We start from the raw sequence: 21129 nt of genomic DNA, 5'->3' as shown, positions 1-21129 counted from the left end.
ATTGTTAATTACTTAAAACTTCTAAACTCGTCAGAAGGGAAAGTTTTCTGAATTAAAATTTCCCAATTTTCCTTATTTAAGTTTGTTTAATTAAGTTATAGTTAAGGTCATAGTTATCTATTTCTTTCAATAAAGTTTTTACATTTTGTAAACTGTTTTTAAAAGTATCTAGTTGCTTTTTTATCACTATTTTAAGCTCCTTTCGTATATTTTTGCAAAATTCAAGTAAACTTTTCCCGCCAATGTTTTAACATTTAAAATTTCTGTTGAAAACATCGATAGGTTCAATACTGATATCGTTATTCTCGCAGCTCTAGGTCAGCTGGCCGGAGCTTGTATTATGATTGTTTTTTTGTTTTTACCCTTTAAAACGTGCAAATAATTCCGATAAGAAGTGTGATTATTAAGGATAGTGATTCGGCCAAAGGCGTAGGAATAAAGGTTCATTAATTTAATGGAGGCAGGATCCTCTGGAATTCGAGGACCAGGAAATGTCAGCTCGCCGAATGTTTGTTGTTTTTTTCGTGTCATCTGTTGCTAGGCAACCGCAAAAACGCAAACAATTCGGTTACGTCGAATCAGAGAGCCATTTCCTTCCGGTCCCTTTACTGCGCCGTAATCCAGTTGGAAAAACCCAAGGATTACCAGTGAGAAAACGACGCAGAAACTTGGCAAAAGAGGTTCTTTGGAAAAAACAAGGAGCCCACGAAATCCCTGAAACATTTAAAATGATTCACTAAACAAACGGAGTTCCAGTAGCCAAAGCAGCTACCTAGTCGATATGGTAAGTTCTAGATTCGCAGCTCTTTGTAGATTCTAGCACGTCGTATATACACCTATATCTATATACATATATACCGACCACACAATTTCCTAATTATCAGGTAAAAAAAAAGTAAGAAAAAACTAAGAACGAAGGAAAAAACTTCCTCAAGCCACAAATCGAAAAAGATCAAAAGCCGTAGAACTTTTCTCATTTTCCATCCAACGCGCGAATTTTCATTGAACGAGAAAATGAGAAAATTACCCAACCCCGGCCAGCGGTTTTTCCGCATTTTCATTTGCGCCTTTTCCCAGCCACGGCGCCCAGGCATTTAGAGACAATTAAGTCGAGTCCTCTCAGGGAAAACCCGAAAAACAGACAAGACAGCCAGTCAGTCAGACCTATCCATCCATCCCCCTGATCCCATCTCGTCCTGCAACCCTGCAGGAGCACCCCCTTCCCAAACCCAAGCCCATGCCAAGTGGCACATCCATATGGAGTGTGCCATGGCCGGTTGCACATTACAGCGAGTCCTAGCGCCAGGTGTAAACACCAGGCATCTACAATCCAAAAAATACACAGAGAAAAATTATAAGGAAAATAAAGTAATATGTTATTTTATTTCATATTCAAATATTTATTAAATAAATATTAAACATTTTATGACACTTTTTAAATGCAATATTAATTATTATCGGTAATTTTTTAATAGTTTTTTTTTTTTTAGATTTTAACTTGAAATTATCAAGTTAAAGTCGATTCTTAGTTGTGAATAAATATTTTGCACAGTTTGTTTTTAAATCCTCCAAAAGGTTCTAATCCTTGAGTTCCCCACAAATACAAATTTCCAAACAGTGATTTTTATTACCTTTATTTTTGGATTAAGGATCACATCTTTTAAGATAAGGAGCTACGACGCAATCGTTCGAAATAAACTGATAACGAGATCATTTCAGAGTGACGTTGCGACCTGGTTTTTGGTTGATAACATAGAAAGTGTATATACATAAATGTGTATAAACCTAATCTCTAAAGAAATGTATATTATATAGAAACCATTTTTCTGTATTTAAATATTATAATAATAAATCAAATAATATTCAGTGCAATTTTCTGTTAGTTAAAATCAGTAGTTAGGTTTGTTAGGATGCTTTATTAATGATAATAATGTATCCTTCTTTTGGAAATGCATATTACAATTAGGAAAAATTAAAAAATGTATAAAGAACATAATTAATTACAAAAAGTTGCCTTAATTCTCCTCAATTGCCTCGCAAATGAAGAGGTTCTTATTGAAGCAGCTGCCATAGAACATTTCCGCTTGGAAGAGATCAACGCAGTGTTCATTATTTAGTTTCGCCTCAGACTGATTGGGATGCCATTTGAAATAAGTTGCCGCCTTGCCGGTGCTCCAGGACACGTACTTGCCATTTGCAACCAGGTCGTTCATATCAATCCAGTAGCTCTCTCGCTTTAGATGTGGACTAATGGCGGCCAGCTCCTCATCGCTCTGGATGGTCGCCAGTTGGCCACCTATCTGTCGACAAGTGTCGGCGGCTGCAAACCAATTCTTTCGGGCAAACCTTGAGATGTAAAAGAACCGCGATCCAATCTGTTCGAAGCTTGATGGAATCTGTTTTTTTATATGTTCCGGTGAAGAGCTAAGAGACGCAGATGCCTCATTCTCCTGGGCTAATCCAGATGCCAAGAGGCAAGAAATGATTGTAAAAATTAATCCGCGCTGGAGCATTGTAACCACTGATGCCGATCGCCGGGAATGCACTGATTCTCGAGTGTCGAGAGCGCACAGTTTGTTGACAAGCTCTTGATTTATTGTATAATTTATTGTTGACTTGAGATAACCTTCTGTTCAAACTTGAAGGTTTTTTTGTGCCTCCTCGGACACGGGAAAATCCACTGAATATATTTTTATTTGTGAATTAGAGTATTGGGTGTTTTGTTATTTAAAAAAAAGAAGAAGAGAAGAATAGTTAAACGTATTCATCTACTGTCTCGCAAATAAAGAGGTTCTTATTTTCACAGTTTTCACGATTCATGTTGGACTGGAATAGGGAAATACAGCGCTCCCCCTCCCCTTTCTCCTCGTACTCCTCCTCACTGGCGTCGGGACTCAGCTTATAGAAAAGATGTCCCACATCCACCCAGAACTTCTTGGATTGTAGAGTCTTACTAAAGGCACTAAGCTCCTCTTCATCTTGAATCGTTGCCAGTTTGCCACCCATCTCTCGACAGGCGATTTCTGCCGCAAACCAAGACAAATGCACTTCCCTCTCGATGTAGAAGATTCTCGCTCCGATCATCTCAAAACCTGGGGCGACAGTCTTCGCTGTAATCACCTCTTGTTTGGGAGGGGGAGTGGTGTCGATCTCCTTTCCATTTGGCGTCTTGTCAATCATTATTTTCAGTGCCGTTAAGCAGATGCCGGTCAATTCGGACATTTGATTTGAACTGAAACCAGGAGCTGTAGATTCCACTTTAGGTTGGGCTTCAGGAACTATAGGGTATAGGGTGTCCCAGACTGCAGGAATAACTGATCCAGATGCCAGGTGGCAGGTGGCAATAATGCCAAAGCCAACAATTAGCTTAAGCATTGTTAACGCTTATAGTCCGCCAATTCGACTGATCTGAATTCAGTCTGTAGAGTCTTTTTTATAGGCGAAGAAACCTGCATGCATAAAAAAATATATTGCGTCCAGATAATCTTGCATTCGAGAAAATGTGTTTCTTTTAGTGAGTCAATCTAACTGAAAAATGAGTGTTCTTGCACTATTTATTAATTTTAGTTACGATTTTTAACAACTTTCATACTATTCTTAGGTTATATTTATGGAAAGGATGAGGCACTAATTTTATGTAAATTTCTTTAATTTGTAAAGGAGAAAGACGATGGGTATATACCCTTGCAGTTAATACATAGCACGATATTATTATTATATTTTTATTATTATTAAATAAGATCTAAAGCAACTTATTGCCTCGTGAGCATTGGAAAACAAATCTTACATAGAAATTTTATTTACAAATATTTTTTAAATTCCTTTTAGTGTAAATTCAATAATTAAAATTTTTTCTAAAGTGTACAACTCCTTTTCCATCCTGCTGGGCACTTCCGCTTTGGTGCCTTGCCACGCCACTCGTCCTGCTTCACTGCCTCCGTCTTCTTACCTGTAAATATTGATGGTGGGAGGGGTTGATATCAAACAGGAGTGTGGCGGAAGATGTGAATGAGAAACAGGATGGAGGAGGGCAAGGACGCGGTCAAGGGGGCGGGGCAGGACACACGCCGCACACGCCCAGCGAGCGAGTGCCATATTACATTCATCATCTTTCATTTGAGATGAGTCGCGTCCGTTTTAATGAATGTCAATGTCAATTTGCCCATCAGTTGTAAGCGAAATTGAAAAGGAGACAAAGGTGCAAATAATTTGCCAGAATACTATGATATTTTCTCTATTCATTGAGCACAAAAGGATATCAAAACCAAATTTTGTAACATAATTCCCAATAGCTTTCCCTTTCAAAGAGAAATACAAAATTTACTAACTAAATGTAACTAATTCCTTAAAATGTTTCTAAAACAATGTGCATCAGACCCAACCTGACAATAAAATTAGAATAAATACGACATGTTCCTATAAAATATCCACCAACTGTCAGGCTACATCTATGCACCTTCTCGTCCTGTGCCAGGACACATGTTGTCTTAGCTATTCCACCCGCGAGTATAGTTTACCTGCTGCAGGCATTTAGTGAATAAATGAATATTAGGCACATGCAAGAAGGAAAGCGTCACGCTGTCTGAGCTTCAGTCACCTTTCCTGCCCCTCAGCTGGAACTGTGTCTCTCTGTCTCCCTTGGGTTGTCCCTATGCCAACGCAGCTGCCGGCGGAGAGGCAACCTTAGGGGTAGAACTGTAAAAAAGGGTCAATGCCATGGACTAGCCTGAAAGTGCAGCTACCCACTCCAGGGTCCTCTTGGCTCTCACTCCCCTTTATTTTATTCTTTTACCTTTCTATCTAAAATGGTCCTAACATGTGCCAACAACATGTGGTTCGCTCCTTAACATTGGAATAAATAAATAAGTTAATAAATAAGTCAAATGGAATACCTAAATTTCTAGGAGGAATTAAATAAATTCTTTGAATTGGAATAGTTAATAAAAAATCAGTAAAATATACATACATAAAATGAAGTAACTTCAACTGGCAACAGTTCGCCATAGCCTCTGACATCGTATCAAAAATTTATCATAACTTAGTCAAAATTGCTTAAAAATTGTGTTTTTTCCGACACATATAGAAAGACGCGACGATGCTGATCAAGAGTATATATGGCTTATATGGTCGGATATAACTCCTTCACTGCTTTTCAAGCTTTTGACTAAAATTATCATAATTTCCTTTAATGCAGTTTCTACCGTTTAAAAAATAATAACAAATAAGCTATAAAAAATCCCTCTTAGCCAGTTTTAGCTGTACTTGTTTGTATTATAAATTCAAATGTTATTCAAATGCATTTCCATCTCGCTCTGTCTGCTCTGACAGCAGCAGGTTGGTTGTGTGCCACATCGACATCAACATCGAATGCATTTTGACCAATTCAATTTACCAAAAAAAACTACTATCAACCCCCTTTTGGGCCAGGCCATTGTCATTGTCAGAGTTTTCAGAGTGTATTTCGAGTTCTGCCGTTTTTCAGTTGCAGTTTTGTGTGCGTTTCTGTTTTTGTTTCCGTTCCTGCCGCTGCCACTGCTGCTGCTGCCGGGTTTTTTCTTGGTCAACTCGGTCGAAATATTTTCCCCGCCGTAGTTGCATATTCACGCTCGAACTAAACACACCGCAGCAGCTTTTACAACTATATATAAACCGCTATATAAACACGGTAAAAGCCCAATATCCTACAAGAGAGCCTTCAGAGAGGAAGAGAGCTTAGTGAATCCCGAAATGAATATTTATTTGATCAATAATTTGGCGTTGCGCGTCCCTAGTGATTTATTCAGTGTGTGTGTGTGTGTGTGTGTGTGTACTGTACAGGTGAACCGGTATGCAGGTGTAAACACTGCTAGTGTGGGTGTCGTGACTGAAAAACTTACCCCGAGCGAGCTGCACTTTTCACGCGTCAAAATTTACGAGCTAGCCTCGCACGCCGTTTGATTTGTGCACTGAAAGCCCAAGGAGTTCACTTCCAACCGGGGAAAAACGCATTACCACCTTTTCCCTCAGGCAGTTACCACCACAGCCGCCCATTAAGGAAACTCCCCCTTGCCAACTTCGTTTATTGTTTATAAACAACAACTTTCAGCCCAACTCCCGGCCCAGGCCAGACCAGACCAGACCTGAAGTGACGTATGCCGGGTCGTTTGTTCTGTCCGCGCTTTCCCAAAAAGGGGGATGCCATGCCCCCCAGTCGCGGTATTCCCTATAATAATATAATAACCCCCCAAAGTTCAATTCCCTGAGTTTCGGGATGAATTGCCAGCGGCGCTTTCTCCAGACCTTATTTACTTTGAGCCGGTTGCCCTGTGAACAAGTGCATGTGGCAAGTGCAAGAGTGCAAAAGTGGCAAAGAAAAGCGCGGAAAGTGTGAAAATCTAGCAACTCTAAATCAGGCAGACTGAACTGTAACTAAACCCAAAGAAAAACTTGATTAAAAAGCGTTGGAAAATGTACTTTAAACGGAAATTAGGTACTTTTTAACTAATTGAAAGTTTAGCTACATGAAAACGGATTAATTGAATTAAATTAAATACTATAAACATTAATAAAGTCTAGCTTAGTCTTGGCATAAACATTATATTTACATTTAAACATTCTTAAAGGAAGTGTTTTTAATTTAAAAATTAAAAACTTAAGAGCTTCAGTGAATTTGAAAATTAAAAACTAACTATCATCAGTGAAATAAAATAAATAAGAAGTTTAATTAACTATTTAACTTAACTTTATTCATAATAAAGCAAAAGTTTATTTCACTTAAAGTTAAAATATTTATTTTTTATATTTTTATTAATAAAAAATCTGTGTTTAAATTGTACTTAATCTGATAGTAAAATTTAAACGTTTAAATCTACATTTCAATAATAAAATATGTTCTTTGAAACATCGTTATTTTTATTAAAGTGTCATTAAAAATTCAACCAGAGCCAGAAAATTAAATTTCCAGCGTTAAAGTTACTTTAAACGATCTTCTTTTTTAAAAAAGAAAAGAAGGTTACTGATGAACAAAGAAATTGCCTCAATGAAATGTGCTTTTCTTTGATTGAATCGCAAATTTATATATTTGTGTCGCCAACAATTACAATTTGTCTAATTTAATTGGCCAGAGGCGTAGCTAAGGGCAGAAATGGTCTCCCCTGGTGTGGGCCGATGTAAGTACAGTGAAAGCTGCACTCGCGAACAGTTCCCCGAGGCTATTATCTCACTAAGGATAATTAATTGAATAAGTTGAGGATTTATGTTAAAGAGGGGAGGTTTCAAATGCCAGCTTAAAGACAGAAGTTTAAATAATTTCCTTTCCCTTTTCTTGGGTGTGTAAAACTTAAAATTCTTAAACAACATTGTTTGTTTCAAGTTACACTATATTTTATCTCTTAAATTTTTCCTAACTGATTATTATGATAGTGTTGGAAATGTTGTATACCTTTGTAAATGTTGGTGGGTAGAAATTGCGATTTTAGGAGCATAAAAACAAAATCTACACATCGTCATAATTACAATTGTCATTGTCAAATACTGAATTTACCCTTAAAATCCAGGCTATAAAAGTTACTTAATATTATTATGGGATATTATATATTTACTTAAGTAAACCCCTCCCTATACCTTGATCCAACGACGCCCCTGTCCCCAAGCAATGGAAAGTTTTTCCCCAAAATATTGCCCCCGATAGTACGCTACAGAAAAAAGGAAAGGCTCTGCCTCGAAGATGCCACAGCAGCAATCGGAAGTAATTCAAAATGGCCGACCGGGAAAAAAATACGATGCTGTACACAATAGGCGTCCCTTACCCTGCTTTCCCCCCCGTGTACACCCGCACTGTGCATATTCGCATATTTATATATAGATATTTTTCGCTGCTCCTGCTGCGAGGAGAACAAAGCGTTGAGGAAATCAAAGCACAGAGAAATACCTGCGAAAAGTTTAATTTCATAGCAACGCCCCAGCGGAAGCAGCGAAGCCACCACCTCCACAGCCGCCATTGCACACCGCCGGGGTGGGGATAACAAGGGCTGGGGAGAGGGAGTGAGGTGTGTGTTTGCCACACAATGGGGGATGATGTTGCTTCCTTATTAAAGAAGACCAAGACCTGCTCTTTGATTGACAACGACGACGACAACATTATGCCTTGTTAAATCAATGAAATTTCACTTTCCCTTGCAGCATCCACGGGAAGCACCTTAAAGGAGGCCAAGAGAGAGCCTAAACAGGAAGCTTAAACTTAACCTAAACACCGCCATTGCCTTAACTCTTGGAGAGAACCGAACGGAACGGAACTAGTCAACGAATTTAGCATCAAAGGTGCAGCCTCAGTCCCAGGATAAATCTTTTACGAACAGAGAATACCAAATACCACAAAACAAATGACCACACGCCTGGCTCCGCAGCGCCAGTTCATCATCTCGACGCGCTCTGCCATCGTGGATGCTGCCTCGCCGCCGGTGGATTCTGTGGAGGAGCAGCAGCAGCAGCAGCTGACCGTCGAGGTAGAGAGTGCCGGCACCAACACTGGAGCCGCTAGCACCACAAATAGCGACACCTCGACACCGCATAACGAGGAGTTTGAGTTTTGCACAGAGGATGGAGTCGTTGTGTCCGCCACCCTGGAGGATGTCATGACACAGGTGGGTTTGGAATCACTTTACAAATATATATTTACAGAATGACTTTTAAGTTTCCGAAATTCTTAGCAAGGTGCTAAGGTCATAAATAATTATTTAAAATAAAGGTTTCAACTTACCTATCATCCCTCCTTGATAAATAGGTAAAACTTCTCCCCCTCTTGCAGAACTGCCAGCTCTTGCAGAAGAAACTAGTGGACGACGATTCCACGGGAGCGATTACCACGGACGACGGCCAGCTGGAGGTGATACGCGTCGTCCTGCCCATGGATGCCAGCGACTCGAGCAACGAGGCCCACATCCATGGGCATGTGGTCAATAGCAGCAATGACGGCGGCACCATTGGCACCATCACAACCACAGAGCCCAACGGCACCACTGTGACCCATTCGATACCTATCCATAGCATGGCTGATCTTACCGCCATCAAGGATGGCGTGGATCTGGCCCAGCAGGTGGCTAATGGCCAAGTGACTGTGGTGCAGGCCACCGAAGATGATGATGGGACGCCTTTTATCACTGTCACAGGTGAGTTTTGAGAAAATAATTTTGAATATAATAAATATTTATTAGAAATAGGATTATAATATCAAGGAATCTATATTTTCTCGATAGAAAATTAATTATTATACATAAATATGATATATTTTAAGAAGTCTTGTTTGAATATATTACAGAAATCTGATTTAAGTTATAGGAAAATAATTTTATTTAATTTATATTGACAAGTTTTAGTGGAATATGATACAGAAATCAATCTAATCAGCTTAAAATCGATCAATTTTATTTGTATATAAAATTTTATCGATACAAAATTTATTTCTTTAACCGATATTCATTGACATCAAGCAAAAACTGTCCGTTCCGACCCTTTAAAGTTTTTAAATTCTAACTTAGGCTCATCAGGCGAGTCGATTTAGGCATATTCATTTGCTTTTCAGTCGGTATAAGGTACCTAAATCTCAAAGTCTTTGAAAGCTACGTCGAAAAAAATTAACTAAAAACATTTAAATGTGTCACACGCAGATTAAGTGGGTTTTAATTATTACACGCGTGCCACTACAAAATTGTTTAACGATTAAAAACTTTGACAAGAAACAACTGTACATTTTGCCATATTCCCCTTAAAATATTTCAACTAAATTCTCACGCTACCAGTTGCAAGTATTGTAACTAATCCCCTTAACGAAGACCAATTAACAGATGCCCATCTCCATAAATCTCCTATCTCCTAAAAACTCGCTGTTTCGAAAACAAAACAAAACATGTGCGAAAACTGAATGGATAAGAATCAATTGCGATGCCACTTCTTTTATTTTTAATGAGCAGAAAAACTGCAGGGCCGTATAAAAAACGTACAGCGTACGATTCGCGTTACCGATTTTTTACGGGGTGATGAAGCCAAATCCGGACCCGAAACAGAAACTCCTGGTTCCGGGGAATCCTCAAATCACTGCCAGTGGGCGGGAAATCAAAGCGGAAACCAGCAAACGGGAAACAACAAACAGTAAAAGTCGCGGCTTTGTAAACAAACATAATGACAGGATCAACATGTCCCCGGGGGATGGGGCACAGAAGGAGGAGGAGGAGTGAGGGCCGAGCTGGAAACAAGGACCAGCTTAAAATCGGGCGTATTTTAAACGTTTGCCTGATATCACAATTAAAGCGACTTAATTTGAAAACTGAAACGCACCAAGGATGAATAGGTGACTGACTGGCTGCCTGGCTGGTTGGGTGGTTAGACAGATGGATGGGTACGACTATCTGACTATCTGGCGCACACACCCCGCAGAGGATAATGGCAGATACTACCTGTCCGTAGGACACACGACACGGCACGGCATCCAGCCAACCGAGAGCCACGTGCAAGGCAACAAAAAGCAACAAAGAAGCAAAGTGCAGCTGGAACTTGAAATTGGGATTCGGAATTCGGAACCCGGGCGCTATATCCTCCGGTGCGCACACATAATTATTATATTCCACTCGAGCGCCGCACAATGAATTAATCGAGATTACACTTCGCCGCGGCTTCGCAACTATCTAACAAAATATCGGACACACCGGACAGAAAAGGGTCGAAACGAGGGCGCATGTTTGCCCACGTACTTGATTTTATTAGCGCAAATTACCACCACCAACAAGGACACGGAAAAAGGGGACAAGCAGGAGGGCATATCATTTCAATCCCAATCCGGATGGCAACATCATCGGGTAATCACAACAAATTGAGAGGGCTTCACACGGTGCATGAATGGGCAAGGGGAGTGGATAAAAATGGGTGTGGGAAGGTCCTTGGTGCTCACGTGGATGAGTCGACGACTCGCTAATAACCGCCCGCTGTCAACTAATACCTTCCTGTGCGATAAAAGGCTCACGAACTTGTAACACTGCGGGAAAATTTATCGACATTTAGGTTTATAATAATTCATTAATTTATAACTTATTTTATTTAGTTTTTAACCACCAATATTATCAATAAGAATACCGATATATAGCAATATTAAAATTTGAATTTAATTATCGATTTTTTTTATAAATATCGATTCAAAATCGATATATCGAAATGTTTTGCCTTCGCCAGCAAAGGCTACCAAATATTATGATAACTTACAACTTAATAAACTTTCGTTTAATGCTTGAAATATTAGTTTATTAATTATTTAAAAATCAATACATTAAATATATATATTTTGTTGAATTTTATGATTTATATTTATAGTTTGAACTATATTTTTCTCCGAGTGTCTTGATTCTAAATTAAAATTGATGCGGAATCTGTTTCATATCTCCTCTGTTGAAGGGTATTCGTGCTTCTATCCGGTTGTGGGTGTTTTCCAATGAACGAGCTCGGAAGGGGAAGCGCTTATGCTATAGTATATATCTTCCACCTTCCACGAATACATGTTTTATTGTATTTTTCAATTGATACGGATTTGTGCTGGGTGCTCATCGAATCGACGAGGCAGAAGATGACGAGCTTAACGTTTAATAACGGGAAAGAGAGCCACTAAAAATAGAAAAGTACAAAACGGGAATCCGTACCAGTTGGAGTGGTTGGGCGATGATTGGCCAGGTGGCTCGCTGGCCAAATGTGGGTGGGAACTCCTTAAAGACTCCTAGCTAGCCAGGGAACTGCCGCATATGGCGGGCTTCTTTTAATTGTGCCAAACAAAAAGTTATTTGTGCGAGCTTTGCTGGCAATCAAGATAAGCTCAAATTTTATTTTATTTATTTGTCAAAGCGAGTCGTCATCGTCGCAGTTCATAATTCTGGCTGAATGCTATCTTGCCGGAGGAATCACGCCACTGAAGCCCTACAAAGAGGACTCAACTCTGACTCCGGCTTTAACCCCATCCAGTTGCAGCTCATCCCTGCGAGTGAGTGACCGGCTCACAAAAAGGTTAATTGTTTGTTGACGTTGTAGCAGGATAGATTCAGGATGGGATAAGCCAGCCAGCTGGGATTCTGCCTTCGCCTCCCAATATTTACTTTGTGCTGCACTTGTCTGTTATCCCTTATCCTGGCAATTTTTGCTCAGCTGTGTGCTTCAGGAGTGGCGTTTAGGAGCTGGGAATTTGGACAAGTGGCGCAGATAGCACACAAGAGGATGTATTGCAATAAACCTTTTCAACCCGAAATATCAGGAAAGTTAATCTAACTTAATTTGATCTATCGGAGATAGTTTATGTTTTCATTAGTGGTTAACTTTCTATTGTCAAATAATAATTTGAAGATTAATCTTTGGTAGAAAATATGTCCAAAGGTTGGTTGATTCGTCAACAGAAACGATTCTACCTAAAATTTATAATTATATATATTTATAATCGATAGTAAAAGTTCGAAAGATCGAAATGAGTTTAAACTTTCATATTTAGAATATTTAAACATTGAATAATATCGCATTTAACGTTTAAATATGAATATTACGGATACATTTACTTCAAATTCTTTATTCAAATTATAATTTTATATGTTAATAATAAACATACAATCATTATTTACTTACAAATGCTTACAATTTCCTAAAAAGATCTAATTATATAAAAAGTTCCTTGAGGCACTTTTGGGCTTTAGAGCATCCTTACAATTTAAGGACCATTCTAGTGACAGCAAATTCCTTTAATTCAAATATTAGAATATACATAGTTCTTACAAAAATGCTATTCAAATTAGACTTCTTCTTCAAATGTAAAATTAAGCTATATAATCCTCATTCTTCTCCCTCCTCTTTCGATGGCCAAGAAGATCCATTCCAGTTGAGCGGCTTTCCTTCACCCTTCACAACTTGCTCTTCAATCTGCTAAAAGTTCAATCTTGGTCTATTCCAAAAGGCAATTACGAAAGGAAAACAGCTTTTGCACTGCAAACCAAAGTCATTGAGAGCCCAAATGTTTTGGCGAGAATGCGGTCCACTTGAAGGCACCTCAAACGAGAGACCGACCCTCTCCTCTGCCTTGGCAACTTTAAAGGACAAATGTCAAAGTGCAAACGGTCCTGCGGCTTGATTTTCTCAACCCAAAGCCAAACCCCTTGTTCCAGCCTCCCCGTTTCACTTGCAAATTGCCAAGTTAGCCCCGAGGGTCACCTGTTAATATTTACAGTTTGCAGCAGTAGCAGCGCGTCAAAGGGAAAACTCTGCGGAGGATGGGAAATGATGGAGATGTCAGGATGGAGGGATATAGCCCGCAGAGCTGACCGCAGCAACTTCAGGACTCGCTGACAAGGACCCACCGAAAGGAGAGTCAAAATTAATATGTGAAATATGTCCGTGTCAACGAAAACGGTACAAAGGCTAGGGAGCAGGAAAGGCAGACAGAAAAAAATACGTCAATTTCTGACCCGACCACGGAGGAAAATATGGAAAAATTCCACGCATGCCACCCACACATCTCACATCTTCACAAAAATGTACTCCAACGGGCATCCATATTTCTGCTCACTCTGTTTCTGGCCCCTGGTTACACCCACAACTCACCTCTCACACCGCCGCACTTAGGAGGAATGGCAGCCAGCGATTTGGTTGGCCAGGATACACATCCCTCAGCATCCTGCTCCAGGGGTTGCTGAGCACAAGAGAGACGGAGAGCTCTCGAGAGAGAAAGAGAGAGAGTGGCTGCCTAGCAACCGATGAGGAGTGGGATTGGCCAGGCGGCGTTGCCTTGGTGTCGTCACCCTGTCGTTGCTTTGTTGCCATCCCGCTCGCATATCCAGCATCCAGAAGCATCCCCCGAATCCACACCAGCCTCGACCACCACTTGTGCAGATCCCAGAAAATGCGACTTTGAGCCCGGAATTAGCCAGGCACACCGCTTGAAGCAGGCGCAGGCGGTGTGGTGAGGCAGGGGCGACCTGTTCGAGGGTCTGGGTTGGATTACTCGCTACGGGCACCCCGGATCATAATAGCAACCACCCACCCGGCAACCCAACCACCAAGACAGAAAGCAGAAGCAGCAGCATCAGCCGCCGCCGCCGTTGTTGTAATTTAATTCGTTGCTGCGCCGCCGTCGTCGTCGTGAGTTTTCGCCATCATCATTATTTTCGGAGGCATATTGCTAGGATAACATTTGATTTTGGATTCAGTTGTAATTCTACCGTTCGCAGGCACTGGTTGCTCCGTTTCCACGCCATCCGTCATCCAGCATCCGGCATCCGGTCCACGATATTCCTCCATCGCAACCCAAAACGGAAAACGGAAAAGCAAAACGCCAAAAGAGAGCGCCGCCCACAGATTGAAGGAGAAATCTGAATGGAGACTGGTTGCTTGGCCAAGGATTTCACTTTCGCTTTCTGAGCCGGTTTTGGCCAGTGGTTGCCAGAAGCAACCAGGTGGCTTCTCCGCTTACACCACCCTTGGATTCCCAGTCCAAGTTTATTCAATGCACCTCGTTGGAGATCGATAGTGAAACTATTAAATCTACATTGTTGAAACTTTAAATGCCAGTTTAGGACTTTGATTTTGGAATATTCATTTGGGAACTCTACTCCTGGAATACACATTTTGGAATAACCTATGGATTGTCATCTATATGGAACTCATTTTTGGATTAACTCATAAAGATTTAAGTGGAGTATTATCTCTGGATTTCAATATACTTTTGGAAGGAGAAACCTGAGCCTGGAAGCTAAGGAATAATTCTTTGAAAGAAATCTGAATTTTATATTTTGAACAATTCTGATATTGAAAATTGTCATCGAGGCCATAAGTAACACATCCTTGGACAGTGATGTTGGAGTTCTTAAACCTTAAATACTACATTCTAAATTGGATCATTGCAAATCATTCTTTTGACCAAAATATCCTGGATACTGAACTCTGAAACCTAATTCTTTTGGACTCCTATGGATATTAAAATTATTATAAGAAGTTTCTTAACTTATGCTTCGTGTTCCTGATCCTACTCTACGCCATATACTTAGTATCTGTTCTAAAAAACTCAACTAATGTACTTCTGTCATGTGTGGAGTGTTCTTGAAAATCATTGAAAACCCCTTGCCACATCTTAAACCCACCCTAACGGAACACCCAATTTCCTCGATCATTTGATAACCTCTAAGATCAGCTACCCCGCTGGGTTTAGAAGCCACCAAATTTTAGTAGCCTCTTCGCTCATCAACTTCCGGCCAAACGAATGCATTCGCGGTACGGCTTTGACTGCCAAACGCGCCATCCCCACCACCATCAGCAGCACCAGCAGCAGCAACAGCAGCAGCTCCAGCTCCAGCACCACCAGCAGTTCCAGTCAGCGACTGCCCCGCCAGCTTTCAGCCCCACAACTGCTGCTGCCGTGGCCTACTCCAATCTGCTGGAGAAGTGTCGGTGCAAGCAACCAGTGGCCACCAATTCCGTGGCGCCCGTACCACCGCCGCCCGCCCAGCTGCAGTTGCAGCTGCATCATCATCACCACCACCATCACCACCAGACTTTCGTGGCCACTGCCACAGCTGCCAGCTATAGCAACTGCTCTGGAATTGGAGCGGGAACGGGCACTAGTACGGTTAGTGGAGCCAGTGCGTGCTCCTCAGCCTCTGCTTCTTGCGCCACAGCTGCTGGAGCCAGCAATTCGGTGCTGTCGGCGGGTGGATCGGCCACCAGTGCCACCATGTACCATCATCATCATCGACGCCACAACAACTTGTCCTACTGCGGTGGTAAATATCTGCAACTGTCTATTCTTATTGCCATTTCAATCCTCTCGGTTTCCGTTGAAACTTGGACCTATAATTAAGATTCCAAAGGCAACATCTTGGTGTTTGTGAAATTGTGAACTTTGTGTGTACACAGCGGGAAATTTTGAGATGAATTTAAATAACAAAACGTGCAAGACTTTGTGGAACATTTTTCTTAAAAAAAGGAAATTTTTGTAGTGATTTTTCTTATTTTTCCCCTACAAAACTTTATAAACAACTTAATGTATTTCTTCTTAAATTTGCTTTAATTATATTCATCATTTAGGAATTTTATATAATTGTTCCATATTTCTTCATAAATTCATTTCCAAAGGCATCTTAATTTCTTGTAGTGTAACAAGGAGGTTCCTACTGCTGCTGCTGCTGCTGCATTGCATGTGGCCAATGGGAGTGTCTAGTGTCTTTATCAATGAATTGACAAACCAAAGACTTCCTTCTGTTGATTGAATCAAAATTATTTACAGGGGAAAGTCTTCTCAATTATTTCTGTTTAAAGTTTGTGGTTTTATGTTAAGTAAACTGTTTTTACAAAGGGTGAAAGGTTTCCTTTGAGGTATTGATACGTAATATGTGCCTGTGCGAGTGCGTATGTAATTATTTAATTACTAGTAAGCTTAAGTCTTTAAATCAGTAGGTGAAATGAGAATTTAGGGAATTGTTCTTATTATTTAACGCTGACAAAATATAACAAGTTGCCGTCGGATATAAATTTATTTACTCGTAACGTAGTGACAATTTGGTGATAGCCAAGTGAATGTGAAGTTAAGTTAAGTTTATTGTATAAAAACCATTATAATATATTCAAAGTTTATGCTGTTTTTAACTATAACTTTATTTATTTAGCTTTTGCCTTTTTTAGCCTGGTTTCTAGTATTAATAATTTCTTTCCTTAATTATCTTCCAGTTTCCGGACAGGAGCAAAACTACCAAGTGCAATATGTGGACTCGGAGTTGTATCACAGCAACTCCAGCCAGACACAAATGTAAGTTTAGATCCTGCAGTTGTTTGAAATGAATGAGTGAATCGACCTAACCTGTTCCCTCTATTCCCTCATCTCGCCCCTCATCCATTTTAGGACGTATCCATTCTGCCCGGTTGGCGATTACCAGGGCAACGGCCAAACAGCGTATTACTCGACCACGGGTCAGTACGGAGCCACCTCCTCGGCGGGCGGCTCCTCAAATGGGGCCCACTCCACAACGCTGCCGTACCTGGTGCCGGTGGAGGAGGGCCTGCTGCTCAATGGCTCCGCACACTCGCTGTCCCAGGCACAATCCCAGTCGCAGTCACAGTCGCATGGACGCGATTCGCCGCACAGCCTGACGGTGAGTAGTCGGGAGTGGGGGGAGCGGGATGATGGGGAGGCAGAGCGGGTGAACGTGAACGGAACTAATCGCCACTGGGTGCAGGAGGTCGCGTACATTCAGGAGGCGCAGAGCACGCCCCAGACGCCCACCTCGACGACCACAACGCATTCGGCGAGCGGCGGCAGCCTGGGCACCGGCGGTGGCGGTGCCTCCCCGGACTCGGAGCAGAGTGCGCTCGGTAGCAGCAACAAGATTGCCTCGGCAACGGTAAGTGCATCCATGGATACGCCCTACGGACAGCATCCCCCAATACAGAATTCCCTCTCTTTCTTTTTCTCGTTCTCTGTTTCGCTCTGTCGCGCCAGATCAAGTGGCTGTCGCGCAACTACGAGACAGCGGACGGGGTGAGCCTGCCCAGGAGTACATTGTACAACCACTACATGCAGCACTGCAGCGAACAGAAGCTGGAGCCCGTGAATGCAGCCAGTTTCGGCAAGCTGATACGCTCGGTGTTCTCCGGCCTGCGCACACGTCGCCTGGGCACGCGCGGCAACTCCAAGTACCATTACTATGGCATCCGCATCAAGCCCGGCTCGCTGCTGAATCATCAAACGATGGACGACAAGCAGATGCTGGGCTCTGGCTATGGGCCATCATCTGGTGGATCTAGCGGCGGCGGATCCAGTGGCGGAGCCCTGGTAAGCGTAAGCAGCAGTACCGCCGGCCAAATGGGCTCTAATGGTCTGGGCGGTGGCCAGGGACAGCGACACAGCGGCACCAAGAAGCACACCTTTAAGCCGGAGACCTATGAGGCTTGCTTACAGGTGAGGATCGAAAAGTTGGTTCTAAGAATGCTAGAAAGTGGAGTTTTCAGGAAGTTAGGAGGGGATTTTAGGTTTTAGGTTTTGTCTAGGTGGATAACTCATCTTAAAGTAATAATTTAAATTCCCCAATATAAAACTGCAAACTGAAACCAATTATTTATTGATTTCCTTTCCCTCTTTAAATCCCTTTCAAATCCCCAGTACATTGGCGATGGAAGCAGTGCCCTGCCCTCGTTCCCGGCCATCGAGCTGAGCCATAGCTTCAATAGCGAACTAACGCTGGAGGATGTGGATACATTCCGTGCTCTGTATCGCGAGCATTGTGAGTCCTTCCTGGACGCCGTGCTGAACCTGGAATTTGGCACCGTAGAGTTTCTGCTGCGCGACTTTTGGCGGGCGAGCGACAACAACAACCTGGACGAGTGCGAGGAGGAGAAGTACTTGAGCAAGACGAAGCTGTATCTGTTGTGCCACTGCGCAGAAGTGCAAAAGTTTGTGCGAGAGGTGGGTATAGGGTGAGGGAAGGAGTAGGGAGCAAGGGGAATCGGACTTGGAGTGTTCCGGTTTTCACAAACGAAAGATATTTTAAAAATTTGAATTTTTCTTCCAAACCAGGTTGACTATCAGTTTTATCAAAACACCGTCGATGTCATCATTCCGGATGTCCTCCGCTCCATACCCAACGCCTTGACCCAGGCCATTCGCAACTTTGCCAAGAATCTGGAGATCTGGCTGTGCGAGAGCATGATGGGCGTGCCAGAGCAGTTGGCTCAGATCAAGACTAGTGCCGTCTCGGCCTTTTGCCAAACCCTACGCCGCTACACCTCGCTGAATCATCTGGCGCAGGCCGCTCGAGCAGTGCTCCAGAATGGTGCCCAAATCTCTCAGATGCTCAGTGATCTCAACCGAGTGGATTTCCATAATGTTCAGGTGGGTTTTCCCTAGACAAATACAATATAAAATCGAGATTATTAATATTTCCCAAACAGGAGCAAGCAGCCTGGGTGAGTCAGTGTGCTCCCGCTGTGGTACAGCGCCTGGAGAATGACTTCAAGGCCGCTTTACAGCAACAAAGCTCTTTGGAACAATGGGCCACCTGGCTTCAACTGGTGGTGGAGTCCGCCATGGAGGAGTACAATGGGAAGCCCAGCTATGCCAGAGCCGCCCGCCAGTTTCTGCTCAAGTGGAGCTTCTACAGCTCAATGATTATCCGGGACCTGACACTCCGCTCCGCTTCCAGCTTTGGCAGCTTCCACCTCATACGCCTGCTGTTCGATGAGTACATGTTTTACCTGGTGGAGCACAAGATAGCCGAGGCACAGCACAAGACTGCCATTGCTGTCATTTGCGAGCGAATGGTAAGACCATTAGGAGATTCAATTCGATTTGATGTTTAACTTATAAAGCAAAAGTGTGATTTAACACAGAAAAAGGACATGGACTTTGAGTTCGAGTGTCAGTTTGCCTACATTACCAGCGACACGGAGCATCAGACGACACCCAGCTCGGCCAGCAGTGGCGGCGGCGGCGACGTGGGCAACGAGGCCAAGCGACTGAAGCAGGAATGAGGCGCCGTCAAATGGAGGAAGTTCTTTAGTGTTTATGTACCAAGTAATCGTTGTCACCAGCTCATTCAGCTCTGCATTTAGTAGTCAAAAGCGTGTTGTATATCCGTAAACGTAGCCGTAACCCGTATCCATATCCGTGTGTTAGTTTTTGTAGCCCTAAGTCATGTCCCCTACCGCCAGCATAGTCAGTCGAAATTTAAGTGGTTAGTTTTAAGGCAGACTCCAGAGACTTGTGTAGGTAGGAAAAAGCTCTCTTTGGATGTGTGGGAAATGTGATTTTAATTGATTTTTATCTCGTTTTTTTCTATTTTAAAACTATTTTTAAAAGGTATAATATCAAGGGAATGTAATTTTACTTGATTCTTATAATTTTTTCTATTTTAAATCACATTTCATTAACTAAAATTCTTTTTAAAACCTTTTACTTAAAGCATATTTAGTAGAAAATGTTGTACTAGTACAAATTAATAGAGATTTCCCTGATGTAAATTGTTTTTCCAAAGATCCCTTCACCTGTCCAAGAGAGCTTTTTCTAAACCTTTAACGAGTAAAGGACTGCCCCCGCATCGAAGTGAAGAGCCGTCCAGCAAGCAGCAGGCCAGGGTAAGAAAACCAGCTTCGTCTGGGCCCAGTCTGCCCTGATCCTGCATTCGTAGGATATACGATTTAGTTTCTAAGTACATGTGCATTAGTAATTGTAATTAACGCCCAACTGGCAGGTGTCTAACGATAACTTCATCAGTTTTGTCTGGTTTCAACAAACACGATCTTGTATATCATATAGCGCACGGCGCACACACAACACACACATACCCTGCACTCGCACTCAGGTGGATAGATCGGAAGGTGTATTAGGTTATAGCTCACATCGAAACAGCTTGCTCAAATCCAAAGGGAACGAAACACTCGGCTCAAAACCCAACCCTAGGCTAAGTGAACAACAGGCCTTAAATGTGCAAAGATCAACTCTCAATTTGGAAACAATACAATTTACCATATATATATATATATATATTATATATAAATATATACATAAATGTATATGTATATTTTAACTACAAGGAATCATTTTATTACGAGAAAGCATGTATTTTAACAGAGAAAGTCGGGCGCTTATCAATAGTATTTTATGCCATTTTGGCAGCAGCAAACGAGGCCAGTTTTTTAAGTCAAGTAACTAGCATTTTAGCCAACTGAAAAAGGGGACGTTCTGCAATGTCGTCACCAACTGTCTAGTCGTAAAGCACACACACTTACACACACATCTGAACTATATGCTCTGTCTGGCACAAGAAACCGATGATAATAACTAGAGCTCCCTTTCGGAGGCAACTGGTTCTGCTCAAACTGCAAATCGCTTAGCTACCACCTAAGTTCTATTGGTTGTTGAACAAAAAAGAAGAAATAATACATTGAAAACTGAAATTTTAAAATGTCAAAACTATTTATGTATGTGAAATAAAAATTGTCAACGAAAAAGAAGACTCAAAAATCTGCATTAAACCACAAGTTTATTTTGTTTTTGGAAACTTTTTAGGATTTTTAACGAAAATATATATATGTATAATCTTCTTATCTAAACCTTTGAAAAACCATATCCCATATCATAGAAAACTAACTTCG

At 41.7% G+C, this 21129-nt stretch overlaps 3 protein-coding genes across 9 annotated transcripts; 1 reads left to right on the top strand and 2 right to left on the bottom strand.

Moving 5' to 3' along the window:
- The first annotated feature begins 292 nt into the window (after positions 1–292).
- On the top strand, positions 293–20975 carry Rfx (regulatory transcription factor Rfx). Of its 7 annotated transcripts, none has more exons than XM_017171303.3 (11): positions 295–784; positions 8161–8621; positions 8762–9146; positions 16711–16789; positions 16883–17132; positions 17217–17381; positions 17480–17938; positions 18140–18442; positions 18554–18868; positions 18928–19296; positions 19351–20972. In XM_017171303.3, exons 2-11 carry the CDS (start codon positions 8361–8363, stop codon positions 19504–19506), a joined length of 2742 nt encoding a protein of 913 aa, XP_017026792.1. In that variant the 5' UTR covers positions 295–784; positions 8161–8360; the 3' UTR covers positions 19507–20972. The 7 variants fall into 7 exon arrangements, with proteins under 7 accessions (XP_017026789.1, XP_017026791.1, XP_017026792.1 ...); XM_017171304.3 differs by having other exon boundaries at positions 296–784; positions 19366–20971; XM_017171305.3 differs by having other exon boundaries at positions 297–784; positions 8786–9146; positions 19366–20971.
- Positions 1619–2514, bottom strand: LOC121502946 (accessory gland protein Acp29AB-like). Its single transcript, XM_041777224.2, has one exon. It carries the CDS (start codon positions 2511–2513, stop codon positions 2016–2018), a length of 498 nt encoding a protein of 165 aa, XP_041633158.1. The 5' UTR covers position 2514; the 3' UTR covers positions 1619–2015.
- On the bottom strand, positions 2755–3375 carry LOC138928730 (accessory gland protein Acp29AB-like). The gene has a single exon (XM_070286254.1). The coding sequence runs from the start codon at positions 3373–3375 to the stop codon at positions 2755–2757; it is 621 nt and encodes a 206-aa protein (XP_070142355.1).
- Positions 20976–21129: the final 154 nt, after the last annotated feature.

Source organism: Drosophila kikkawai, chromosome 3R (assembly GCF_030179895.1).
Source record: "Drosophila kikkawai strain 14028-0561.14 chromosome 3R, DkikHiC1v2, whole genome shotgun sequence".
Classification (NCBI taxonomy): domain Eukaryota; kingdom Metazoa; phylum Arthropoda; class Insecta; order Diptera; family Drosophilidae; genus Drosophila; species Drosophila kikkawai.
The sequence above is the reverse complement of the archived record's forward strand: the minus strand, read 5'-3'. Positions and strand labels throughout refer to the sequence as shown.